The sequence below is a fragment of the Aspergillus nomiae genome (genome assembly GCF_001204775.2).
Source record: "Aspergillus nomiae NRRL 13137 chromosome Unknown contig00515, whole genome shotgun sequence".
Classification (NCBI taxonomy): Eukaryota; Fungi; Ascomycota; class Eurotiomycetes; order Eurotiales; family Aspergillaceae; genus Aspergillus; species Aspergillus nomiae.
Window position 1 is genome coordinate 1 of NW_015378570.1, and position 13,257 is coordinate 13,257.

Consider the following 13,257-nt stretch of genomic DNA (forward strand, 5'->3'; position numbering starts at 1 on the left):
AATAATAAATAAATCAGGTTTTCCATCCTGATTCCAGTCTCCCAAAGCAAAATCGAACGTATCGTCTGTTTGATGTAAGGCTGTGCCCTTTTGAAAGATAAAGTTCTGAAAGTTCGAGGCACCGGAGAGTATATGGACCTCGGTGCTGTTAGAGCCCGTGTTGCTCTTTTTGATGGCAAACAAGTCAGGTTTTCCATCCTGATTCCAGTCTCCCACAGCAAAATCGAACGTGTTGTCTGTCTCATGTAGCGATGTACCTGTTTGAAGAACTAACCCTTTCGTGGTTATAGGTGGCACTTGCGGCACAGTTCCCTGTGGTGGCAGAGGTTTGGTAACGCGTATAGCAATGTATGGTTGATGGTTGTTTGGCAGATCATGACTGCCAATCTTCCTACCCCAAAGAAAATATTCCATATGGCGGTTATAGGTGGCAAAGCCCCCTTTGACTCCCAAGCCATGGATATCTGATTCTCCAGAACCGCCTCCCTTTATCAGATTTCCCAGATAATTGGTCGCTTGCAAAACAACATCATCAGAGACTTCACTCAGACTCTGAGAAAACTTCGCCAACTGAGCCTGGACCTGCTGAGCAACCCAACCTCCCACAGCTCCTGTAGGTATGGAGATGATGAATGTAAGGACGTCTCCTTCATTAATCAGATCTCCGTAAACAACGTTCCATCCCCCCTCTGCGATGGCAGCTCGTACCTCATTGCGGTTGGTAACTTCTTTTGCTACTGTTCTGCCCATGGTTAGAATTTTGAGATATACGAATGTTCAAGTTAATATTGCGGCAAGGATGCAATGACTATTCCTGGTATTGATCTCTCACCGTTGGGCAAGTAGAGAACAGCTTGTCTTATATGGTGATGAACGGCTGTGCCATATTTAATAATGACGTTAGCGACTGGTCTCACCTGACTGCTTGCCATCGGCCTAGAAGGCATTGACATGACTCAGCTATAATGCTTCTTCCTGTGATATGTAATGAACGGCTCTGCAAATATCATGATGGCGTAGCATCTAGTTGGCCAATAGTACTAAGCTTCTTCTTAGCATTTGTAATGCTGAATAAACTATAGAGATGTATGTATACATCAAATGGTTTGAGAAGACAATTCAATGCCATGGTCTAACAACGGTCTCGTCAAGTCCAATGCTGCAAGCATCAGTGATGACGAAATCATACAAGCACATTTTGCCAAACCTTATTTCATTTGTGACATGACAGTGAATTCAAACAACAGCCCAATACCAGGGCCGAACGATGGTCTCGTCCGCTGTAATGCCGCAAACGTCAGTGAGGGTGATTTAACGACGCACAAAGGACGTCATGTGCTTAGAAATGGGGTCTAACAGCACCCCGTTTGGAAGTTGACCAAGGTTTAAGTTACCTGTGGCTCGGCATGCACATACAATTATAAGTATGGATGCAAAGGCCAAGGTGATGGGCTGAGTGCAGTACTAGGCCACGAACATATATCCTCGGAATCAAAACTTTATCGAACGCTCCCATACGACAGCCAACCAAATTCGAACTCACACTGTAAAGAGGCCGATGTAGAGGTCATCGCGAGCTTGTGGTACTGTACCGTCGCATTATGCATGCAGAAAGACAGGTGAACCACTCTGGAGTCGGACAAAGCTTTCGGGTCATAACGATAGTCAACTTGTAATTTCTAGAATATTTGATATTTTCTTCCTATGAAGACCCCCCAAGTATGAGCTCGAACGGTAAAGAGTGTGATATAGGGCTTCATTGCGAGCTTGAATGGTATTTTAAGTACTCAACGCTTAAGGAATCGCGCTTCCTTTCACGCCTCTTGAGGAATTGGCTGAGATCAGACTCCGAGACGCGTAGTTGCAAAGTCCCTTGGCATGGTGAGTATTGAATCGATGGTTTCATTAGCGACTCACACTTACTGCTATTTTTAACATCTGGCGGTTTCGGAGAGTGCTCTCACAGAACAAATACCTCAATAGGACGATTATCGCTTGGTCCAACCTCCTCTACATGCTAAGTTATTGCTTTTCAGATAGCTTCATCGTTCATGATCAAAAATTCTGCCTGCAACGTCTTACGCAGACCCTTATTTTCAGTGAGACGAAAACTTGTTCTCCATTTTGCTCCCGCTATTCGCGTCGTCTATGATCCCACATATAGTCTGAAACAAGATGATCCAGTTCGGAAACTGTTATCTCAAAGGGTTACCCTGAAGTACACCAATCTTTCGGGTGCATGTCTTGATACGCTTATACTAAAGCGAGGGGAATTTTGCGATTGTAGCGGAAGCGTGCGAGATGACTTACAACTAGTGGTACATATACTCATTGGGTAGAAGGACAGATTGAGGATCTCGAAGTAAAAGTCAACACATTAGAACCCAAGTGCTAGAATGAAGGCCAGGTTACCAAAAGCCAGGAACGAAATAGCGGAGTGGGAAAGCTATCGAGCACCTACCTTTCTCATCGATGTTGACCAGAATCGCCGATGTTTCGAGTGCCCACCAGTCTTTTTCGACTAGGCGATCCCTAGGATACACCCACTAAGAGAGTCTCGTGAATCGGATGTTCTAGTGGGCTAGGCGCGGCTGATTAAAACCGCAGGGATTCAAAAGGGTAAGTTCCCATGAAGGTCGTCGGTCTACCGTCTCCGTATGCGTGCCACCGTGCTGGTATGTCTGGGACCCAGTTCTGTGACAGTCAGCACAAGAGCCTTCTCGGGCACCCCATTGTAGGCAATTTATTTACGTCGAAATCCACCAGACTGGCTATGTGCTTTCCCTGATCTCCAGGCATTCCAAGCTCTTTTTCGCAGAAATCTTCAGTGCTCGCTCAGAGGGTCGCGCTGCGCGCTCATAAGCGAACCTACACTCTTGCGGATGGGTGGTCCTACATGGCCATCCTCTTGCTGTAGCTTTCCTCAATCCATTTTGGACGGCTTAATGACTACCCATCTGGAACGGCATGTCCTTGAGAGTTATTGATGTGTATGAGAGTTAAAATGTACAGTTTCAGAATTTTAGCTCAATAGTATTCCAGCGTCTCGTTGTGTTGTAATAAGTTATTTTAGTAGGGGATACTATGAGATACTATGTACTTAAGCGGCGAAGGGTCAGACTGGAAATCTCTCATCTCCTTTTCTGTCCGTTTCTTTCCTTGATATTTCTTTGTTCTCCTTCCGCCGTATTGTCTTGGTGTTGAGTGGGGGGTACTGTGCGACAAGGGTGCAGACCGGCACCAAATGCACCAGGGGGAAGCAAGCTAACCAGTTCTCTGCTGTACCAGCCTCGGGTACATCTGAGACGCTTCCAGAATTAAAATTAGTGGACAGCAGTAAAGACAGCTGTCGCAAGACTCGCTGCGCCCACAAATTTGACCAATCATTAGCTGTGCCGTCGTCTTTGTTGATTAGCTCGGGGTCTATCCTAGATCTTCCGGCAGGCCATTTGTGGGGTCGCCAGCTGAAGACAAAAAAAATCAAAGAAATGTCTCAGGGGGTTAGGCAGGTCATTAAATAGAATTTATAGCGGTAACCTGGTTGAAGGATAATGAAGTACATATTGGCCTTTAGGGAAAGTCTACGGTGACATGGAAAAGAGGAGAGTGGTCGGGACAGCGTGAGTTCTCCAAATAGGACACAAAATACTTAAGTGGCGCTATTGAGCGGACATTCTGGGTGGTAGTATCATGTGATGATGCGTGCAAAAGCCTCCTAGTTCGACATAATGAGTAAGACGCAACGTAGCAGGGGTCAGTTATTGTACAATCGCCCTGGCTTGATCCTTACCTTATTCGTCCACTGATCTGCTTGATCACTATGGGTTCTCAGGCCTCATCCATTTTATCCTAGAGACAATCTATCCAATGGGAAGGAAGCAGCTTGAGTGGGTACACGTCATTAATTCAACACAAAGAAAGCCACAGCACTGGCAACAACCCAACTGACAAGGACAACACCGGCAAGGACGACACTGATAGCCCCGCTACCAATGGTAACGGCTCTGGCAGGAATGGCAGAGCACCATCCAGTAGTATAGTGGGTCCGGCGAACAGGTCAGCCAAAGGCACCTGGACAAAGCATGGACTAAAAATACGTGACTACCTTCGAGGACGGTGATGGAGTCACCCTACTAGCCGAGGAAAAGACTGAGCGAACGTCGATTCGGACAAAGAATGGGAAAGTGAGCTACTATCACGTTGAGATCAAGGACCAGAAAACTGGGAATTACCAACGCCAAATAAAATCCGCTGCGGAGATAGAGCCGCTGTTGGACGATTGGAACACATTAGAGTCAAAGATGGTGATCCATGCTGGGTCGAAGAAGGAGAAGTTTACCAGAAAGACGACTGGGGGAGTGAAGAAGTTCCACTGGTATGCTTGTCGTCGGCTGCAGAGAGGCAATAAAGACTCAATGGCTCGTGACGCCAATACGACATGTTGCGTCGAGTTCAACCTCATCAAAGGGGTAAAAGTCCTTCTTCTCAACGATCTTAGACAATTGTGTGGGGAAGCGAAGGTCAACGAGTGGGTGAAGCAAACCGGAAGAAGGGACAGCCAACGCCTACCCATGGAAGAGGAGCCCATGAAACACGAAGAAGTAAATCTGGCCTATGACTCTGACCAGGGGCAACGCGGGCGAAAGGGGAAGACCTGGCGTCAAGTCCAAAAGGAGTCTTATGCTCGACGGGGTATTCCCCTCGGCCAGGAAGCGGCATCCCAGGGGGAGACAGAGAGCCGAGTCCAAACAGTGGAACGGCGCATTGACAATCTTGCGCAAGACTTCAAGGATTTTAAAGGGCACATTGACGGTCTTACGGAAGATTTCAAGGGTTTTAAAGGGGCCCTGGAATCTATCGTTAGAGCCATTGAGAGCACCAATACGAAAGTCGAAAAGCTCGGTGAAGATAAACAGGAAACGAAAAACGCAATAAAGTCACTGGCCGAGCGAATGGACGAAATTTCAAGGGGCAGACGCAGTGATAGTGCCATTGATGTCTAATTTGTTTCATAAGGTTGTGTATCCGCTTGCACTTTATGACGTTGTCTGAATGCCGTGCTTTTGTCTCAAACAGTTACTGATGGACATGTGGCGGAATCTACGGGGGCGAAGTTACCACTGGGAATTTCACTCTTGTAAGCACTGCACCATTTATGTTTCCTTGGAAATACAGTATGGTACTGCGAAAACGATATAAGATTGCATTATCCGCTAGAAGATTGTTCACAGTCATAACTACTCCGTATACAGACGGCCGTTTAATCTCGACTCCAAAGCTTAAGGTAGAATCCATGGAACTCGGATGGATACAATCGACTACGTTTGCAAAATGGAGGCAGACTTGAATTGAACCTGGGATGAAAGGGACTATATAATTGTAAGCAGCTCCATTGTATCCTATGCATGGCAGGAAAAACGCTCAAAAGACGGTCCCCGAAATTATGAAAGGACATTATCTTGGTATGGCTGATCCGCACCACCGGAGTCGACGCCGGTTTCTATAAATTTCCCGGGCTCACCCTGAGGAAGCTTCCATACTTGGAGGTCATGAGAAGGATTGCTAAATTCGAGCAGAGCCTCCTTGAAATCCAAAAGAAGTTTAGCCGAGTCACAGATATTGATATTGACCGTCACATTATCTGGTCCGTCTGGTACTTGACATGTCAGTGGTGTATATTGAGGGAACGGGCAACTAACAGCTTTGACAAAGGCCGCTTTCAAAGATTCCTACTGGGTCACTCTGGCCCGTGCAACCATACACGTGAGAAAGCTCGACATAGCAATTCATGTCAGTTGTGTTACCCCTAATCGCGGCTAGGCGACCAGATACTTTGTGAGGTGGGGGCATGGGGCTGAAGCCAGGGGTAGGCGAGGGTTTGGGTGTGAGAGGAGTAGAGATGGCTGATGCGATGGCAGCAAAAAGAAGAGTTGAAATCATGACCACCATAATGGCAAGCGAAAACTCAATCTGACTTCACATGGGCTTTTGAAGGTGCGCCCTTGCCAGAGCAACTTATAGGAAGCCAAGAAGCACGACGCTCGTCCGGCAAAACAAGACTTTCATATGTAGATATTTGTGGCGTGTCTCTTTCCACCTGCTGGCCTAAAACGACGCTTTCTGAGAGAGGTGTGCAGTAAAGCGGCCGCCACTATGATTCATAAGGACCCATGGTATTCGCCTCCGACACTGCCCTAAAATAAAGACAGTTTTTGTCGAATCTGTGCAGCATATTCTCGTACTTATTGGTGAGTAGATATTTATTCACTGTTGAAATCTTAAGCGCACTCTTGGATCCAAATGTTGCGACAGCTGTGTTGCGTTCAGAATTCTTTAACGCTGGGTCAGTGGGCTATACTCGGGAGGTAGAATTGGACGGGCTCTCAGATATATTCGACTTCGCTTGCTCTGTATATCTATCAAAAATGACTACAGTAAGGATGATACGCTCGTCCTGAAAACCCTCTCATCGGAATATATCTGTGCCTTATAGATAACGTACCCCTCATTAAGAATCTTGTCCTCATATTCTTGCTTGGCGCTTGAGTTCAAAAGCCGAAGCATAGAATAGGTTGGTTAAGTGTGCAGGTTGAACTATCAGGCTCTGCAAACCTTAGCTAGAACATAAGAGTTCAACACCACAGCACTGCCTGCCTGTCCTACGGTCGTAATCTTATTATCATCTATATATTTCAGCTGGACGAGGAAATTTAGGCTTAGAGATCCAGAGATCCAACCAGGTGTCTTTGGATCTGGAGTTGTGCCTATTTGCCGTTGGTCAAAGCCTTAATGAGGAATGAAGTCTACTATTGTTCTTCTTGGGATGGACATATGCGATCCATGCATCTAGGCGATTGCTCAAGGTAGAAGCTGATTAGATGCTGGTAAGAATGCCCGCACAGGTGCTTCGGTCATATATGATCCTACAGTTGGCGGAATGGCACAGTACAGTGCCACAGATGTGTATCATGTCGGATCAAGCTTACTGTACACGAAAAAAAGGGTTTGAACGTCCCAACGTTTCCCGCCAGTGCAAGTGCTTCCACGACGAGGGTACTTAAGCGAGGCATGATATGAGCAGGACCTGGGAGAGCTCTGTCGGGCCGAGATCGTTTCCTGATCTGACTTGGCACTAGACCAACGGACCGATTTTGCTCGTAGAACATACAGCATCTCAGCGATGTGAGTGACATTACCTGTGCCGTGCCATTGAACAATTGTGCACGCGTGTCGAACATAGGGACTTCATCTATTTTCTTCTGCAACCGGGTAGGTACAACGGCCATTGACGCGGTTCATACAGAAAGACTCTGAGACGATCCACACAAAATTGGGGATCTTGTTGCTCCTGCGAAAGAGATATCCAGCACTTGCCGTCTGTTGGACTACTACGATTACGGATACGTCAAGCAAACTCTGCAAGACGGTCCTATGTACGAATATACCTTGGCAATTGGTGGAGAAACACCTCTCGGAGCTATAATGTCGCATCTTTTTTATACAGCCTTATTGAGGTCGGAAAGACCAGTAGATCTTGTGTAACTCTGCAAATGACCGAAGCGAAACAGGTTGACGCGCAAGGAGTTCTCTAAACAATGTCCTTCAACCAACGAACCTTTGTTGAGCACAACCAGGACGTTCCTTGTTACCCGGTGAACCCCATCTGTTTTGGACATGCTGCGTAAATCCATTATTCGCATTGCACTCAAAACCAGAGAAAATAAAGAATGATGAGGTGTCTTGTCCTGATACAAATACATGAATCTGCTTCGGGTCCTACAGTATTGCCGATGTCGCTTTTAGTCTTCTTTGTCCTTTGAATCAGCATCCTCGGAGATTCATTGGAAGATGGCGCTTGTCACTCATTGTTGGCTGCTCCCGGCAACCAAGATTCTTTTCTCTTTTGTGTATCTGTTTGGCTGTCCGTACAGGTTCCGCTGCCTCTGAAAGCCAGCAGAAGTCGGATTCAATACAAAAGCTATCCATTAATGCGTGCAGTGTCCTTGCTGGTGCCTCAGGGTACACACAAGTGGGCATACGATACTGAATAATGAACTGACAGAGGCTTACACATGGTCTACACACTCATGAAGGGCTGTGAAGCTCACTTGGGCAGAGTACTCACTCCTTGTAGGGATGGCAGGCTTCTACGTTGAGGAGATTCTGACAACGAATCAGGTCTGACGGAATCGTCCCTACAATCGCAACGAATTCCATTTATCATTTGGCCGCTCTTCATCATCGACGATAAGCGCTGAGTCTGTGCCAGCAACGATTGAGTCGCGCACAGTCGATACAGTGCCCAGCATGACAATCGCCAGTAACGAGACTGAGTTCACTCCGCCTCAACAAGCTACCGAGGAACAACAGAGCCCACCGGTCTCGCATACATCACACAGCCAGAAAGCGACTCAAAGCTCAGAAACATCTTCTGATACAGTGATACTATCGAGGTAAATAGCTATCCTCATGTCTTAAAACTTACACAAGTTTGAAATCTGTACTTCGCCCAAGTCTGCACTTTGTTCGGAAAGTCAAACAGCAGATACTTCTACTTCATCCATGCCGTCAGCTACCTCGACTGCGTCTTATTGTGTTATAAAGTAAGTCCAGTGTACTACCATGCCTCTTTATGCAGCTAGCCATCAAGATGGTGTCATTTCTTTGCAGCCGCTTGCACCAGCCCACTTCTGGTTGAAGTCTACTTTCCGAGGAGTGAAACACACATATGTGAGATTCTCCTCTAGTGGGCCAGGTTCCGATGACTTCGTAAAGATGTTTTGCATTCAGCCCAGTAGGGCGCATGCGACCTTGAGTAACGCACAAACTAACATTTTCTGTCAGAGGAGGCGACCTAGGCTGAGGCATCTGTTGCTGCATTGGTCAAACGACGGTTCCTTATACACCGTCCAGTTGTCAGGTATTTAGCGATTATAACCACCGGTAATCCTCCAATCGAAGCGACTGAAGAATAATACTCCCGTGAACTCAATTGTAGTGGTACTGATACAGTACCCACGACAAGCGTGCTTTTTCGGAATATGCTACATCTCATGGGGTATCGCCAGCACCCCTGCCGTGGCGTACAGTTCTTTGGTGCTGGCAATGCTGGCAATCGGATAGAATCGACAACATAAACGTCGGTCATGTAAAGCAAGCTGGATTACTCAGGAGAATACTCTGGTGATAATGTTGAACGTTGACCTTGTCAGGTCGCATTGACTACTCTTCCCGGCTACACCACAACTGTGGTAGGCATATCTGATCGCAGCATACATTAATCCCTCGTCAGTCTCTCTAACTTCTCAGTCGACCAATTGACCACCTGTTCCCCACAACGTTACCTTCTCGGGCAAAGGACGAACAAGAAGAAAAGGTAGTACGAACGTGAACTCTGTGTAGTTAGATATGCTATCGCAGGGCTGCTAACAGTTCGCAGACTGATTGTCTCCACAGCTTACCCAGACATCCCTGGGCTCGTTCGTCTACTGAATCGACATGTTATGACGCCGACGCCAGTGAGATCTGGACAGAACCCCGGCGGCATCAAAAGCGGAATAAATCCGGGCAAATGGGGTTAAAGTCCTTTCAATTCGGTCAGATATGAACTTGAACTTTCGTCTACCATTAAGACTAGCCCATGACCATGAAGGAGCCTGGTACGCCACAGACCTGCTAAAAGTGAAACTCTCATCCTCGGCTAGCGTTCTGTGCCAACTTGACGTTTGCCATGTGAGTTGTCTCGCGAGATTGTATTGCCAGAGTCCAGCAAAGTAACCAGGCCCAAGAGCATAAGTGAATGAAGGATGAGAGGCGATGCCGGCCAGAGCATTTAATTTGTCACGCTCAAAGCTTGTAATCCTAATTGAGTATGCTGTGACGAGGCGCATCCAGCAACTTAGAGATTTTTCCTTATCAGCACAAGCCTCTTCTGGATCAAGAAGTAAAGAGTGCAGATTAAGGCTGTACTTTTCATCATTCGCATCATAACCTGCATCAAGGTCATGCGGAAAATACAAGGCATTGGCAAAGTTTTTTGCCCTCATGGCATGTCCACATCATAGTCCGTGTTGTAAATGTGAGCGTGCGATTGCTCAATAACTGCTCTTGCATAGTCCAAGCTCTTTTTGCAATGGGCTCAAGTCGCTCATCATAGCATGCGGCATCGAGTTTATTGATAGACATACGGCCAAAAATGTTGGGTTTGATCCGGAAGGGGATAGTATGAAGAATCTCCTGGTTTGCCCGAGGGTAGAGAAATCCTTTAGAGGCGCTCTCCGCAGCGGCAGCGACTATCGTCAGGGTTGAAGAAGCATATATATCTTTCATCCTTGTAATTTCTCTGGCTTTGTCCTCTTCAGAATCCTGGATTATACAGAGCGCGTCAACCCACAAGTATGGGATAGACAAGGTGCGAGTAATTGCTATTGCATCGCGGACGGTGGAAGGTAGGGTTTCTTCATCCAGATATTGAGCCAGTTGAACATAATTCGAGGTATTCAGAGTCACAAAAGCTTCTTTTCCCCAACAGTAGGACAGCGTGGCATAGAGCCACGTAGATTGTTAGATTCTAAGACTCGCGCATATTGCCGTCCTGGTGGATTGACTTCGATAACTCTTGTGGGTAAGATATTTTCCTGATGTGAAGTGCTACAGCACCTGTGCCCTTTACACTCTCTCAGCCATGTCCTGATTTGCGTCCTTGCTGCGCCACTATTAATGTCGGCCCTTAATGGCCTTGCAGTCACATAGCCTGAAGCCGGATCATCTGCTGTTGTACAAGCATGGAGGAGCAGAGCAGCACCTCCTCTCCACTTCCCCGTTGGAGAATGGCATGAGATGCTTAGGTAAAATACGTTGTTCCCTGTGGGTGTGCCTGACGGTATTACCGTTGGCGCAAAATATGTGGTAATCCGATCTTCTGGCATCCAGGCGTCGGAAATAAAACTCGTAACATAAGCACACCAGTTACAGAGAGTGCTTTTGATCTGACTGATGGTAGCAGTGGTTTCAATCCCTATTTCCTTGTAGTCGTAATTAGAATGAGTCCAAGTACAGCATTGCTCATAAGCCTCGGTGTCAAAGAAATTTTGCCAGCATCGATCGCATACATGGGTCGTCTGGGTATTCCAGCCCACAAATCTTGTCGGATCGGACCTGGGCATTTTCAAAGGTATAAGTTGACCCAAGTCTTCTCACCCCGCTCCATGGATACACATGAGGTTTAAAACCTTATAAGAATATTCGATAATCACGTGTTTCTGCCTAAAGGTCTGTTGGTTGCTGCCCCAATAGAGGAATTGAATGTCAAGCCCAATCAGGTTGACGAGAAGATGTACTATGCCAAGAGTGCGATAGAAGCAGGACAACTAGGGTCGGCGCTTACTGCATTGCCAAGATGGCTCAAGTGGGGTTGGCTGGGTACATATATGAAAACCACCTGCACCCCCTCATTTAACGACTTTCAACCTTTGCGGCTTGAGCTGAGCTGACTGTAGTGAAGATAAACATCATCACAAATTTTGGACATGGAAGCCCTCGGCGCCGCATCTGCCATCCTCTCGATCGCGACAGTTGGAGCCCAATGCTCCGTTAGGTTGATTTCATTTGCAGCGCAGGTCAAGACAGCATCCGAGCGAATTACCCGCATTGCAGAAGATGTCTCCTTAAACACAAGCATTCTACAGCAGGTGGGTGAGTTGATCAAGCAAAGCATTGATGGTGGTGAACTGCCCGACCGCTGGGAGAATGAAGGAGACCAAGAGCAGCATTCGATGGTCGCAGGAGAGGGTGCTAAGTCTACGGAAGCAAAGCAGGGTGTCTTCAATACTTCGGGATTGGAGACAACTATGAAGATAGCCACTAAATGCAAGGATATATTTAGCGGTCTGAATGAACGGTTACAGAACGCAAGTAGACAGCTGAGCAATGGATCGGGAAAGATCGTTCGCGTCAAGCTCACCCGAGTGGAGAGACTAAAGTGGCCATTTTTGCAGCCAGAGATAGATACAATGCGCGACGAGCTGAAGGACGCCAGGGGGACGTTGACGCTAATGTTTCAGGTTGCTATGCTGGCCTATTTGGGCAAGGCAATGCAAAGGTAGAGGGCATTTCTCACTCATAAGGGAAACTCGTTACTAACACCTAAGGAGACCCAACTGGCAACCCCAACACAATACAATGATCATTCCATACTCTCAAGAAGATCTAACATGGCTTAAGACATCGATCGTGGCCATTCGCAAAACGCAGACTCTTGAGACCGACCCACAAAAAGACAGCCTACCGACGAGAGTTGCTCCGTCTGAATTAGATACATGCCAGCTGCCAGATGCCCGCGCGACGACTGCGCATTGTAAACGCTCAGAGGCAATGTTGGAGACTAATGTACACAAATCAACATCGAATCCGAAAGCCGGAAAACGTTCTATATTTGACCCAATACCCGACCCAGGCGGAAAGTTGCTGTACAGCTCCTCTATTGACTTACCTAATTCACCCAAGTACTGACAATAATGTCACAGGAAACACTTCTCTACCTATCAAAGGCAAAATAAATGCACCCAGACTGAAACCATTTCCGAGCCAGCAGAGCCTTCATCAGAGAGTTTAACCATGCATATATTCACGCCACAAGCTTCGATTCAGGACAACGATATCCTAATTAACCACCGCCATCACACGATCAACCTTTCCCCGAAGGAGGTTAAATCCCAACTGGACGCATGGAAATCTTCTACGCCTTCTAGTATCTGTGAGCAGTTACAGGCCCTGACGTTCAAGGAGCGCTTTGCATTGGACATGAATAAGCTCATAGGTCACACCACACAGTATCCATTTTACAAGGCAAGATTAGAATGGATACATTTCGGCGAGTATGGTCCAATCATCCATGGTTTGGAGACGCCGAAGGCCAGAGCCTTGACCGTTATTACGAGCTCAGAGGCTTCACCTTTACCATCTCCTTCGAGATTTTTTCCTGATTGGAACTTTGACAAGCAGGACCGATCTCTGCCTTGTCCGCCACCAGGTAAAAGGCCAACATTGAAGGTGGCAATAGACGAGATGAATGATATGCCCCAAGCCCATACCCCAGAGTCAAAAGCTGCGAGCTCTGTTGTCTTACCGCCCCCATCACCCAAGATTGAAAGAGAGGAAGAAAAGGAAGAAGAAGAGGACCAAGATGACCGCTTATCGGAGAATGATTGGGAGGCAGAAGGTATTGTTCAGGGTCTCTTGGCAGCCTATACTACCTGA

The 13,257-nt window shown here is 47.0% G+C and overlaps 2 protein-coding genes across 2 annotated transcripts; one reads left to right on the forward strand and one right to left on the reverse strand.

Annotated features, from left to right (window-relative positions):
- ANOM_011566 (FG-GAP repeat domain-containing protein) lies at positions 1-750 on the reverse strand (the record flags this gene model as incomplete). Its single annotated transcript, XM_015556822.1, has 1 exon — positions 1-750. A coding segment is annotated over one exon (750 nt), but the record flags the coding sequence as incomplete, so codon positions are not given.
- Positions 751-11,528: 10,778 nt separating this feature from the next.
- On the forward strand, positions 11,529-13,257 carry ANOM_011567 (uncharacterized protein; the record flags this gene model as incomplete). Its single annotated transcript, XM_015556823.1, has 3 exons — positions 11,529-12,100; positions 12,153-12,467; positions 12,525-13,257. The coding sequence occupies 3 exons, from the start codon at positions 11,529-11,531 to the stop codon at positions 13,255-13,257; spliced, it is 1,620 nt and encodes a 539-aa protein (XP_015401878.1).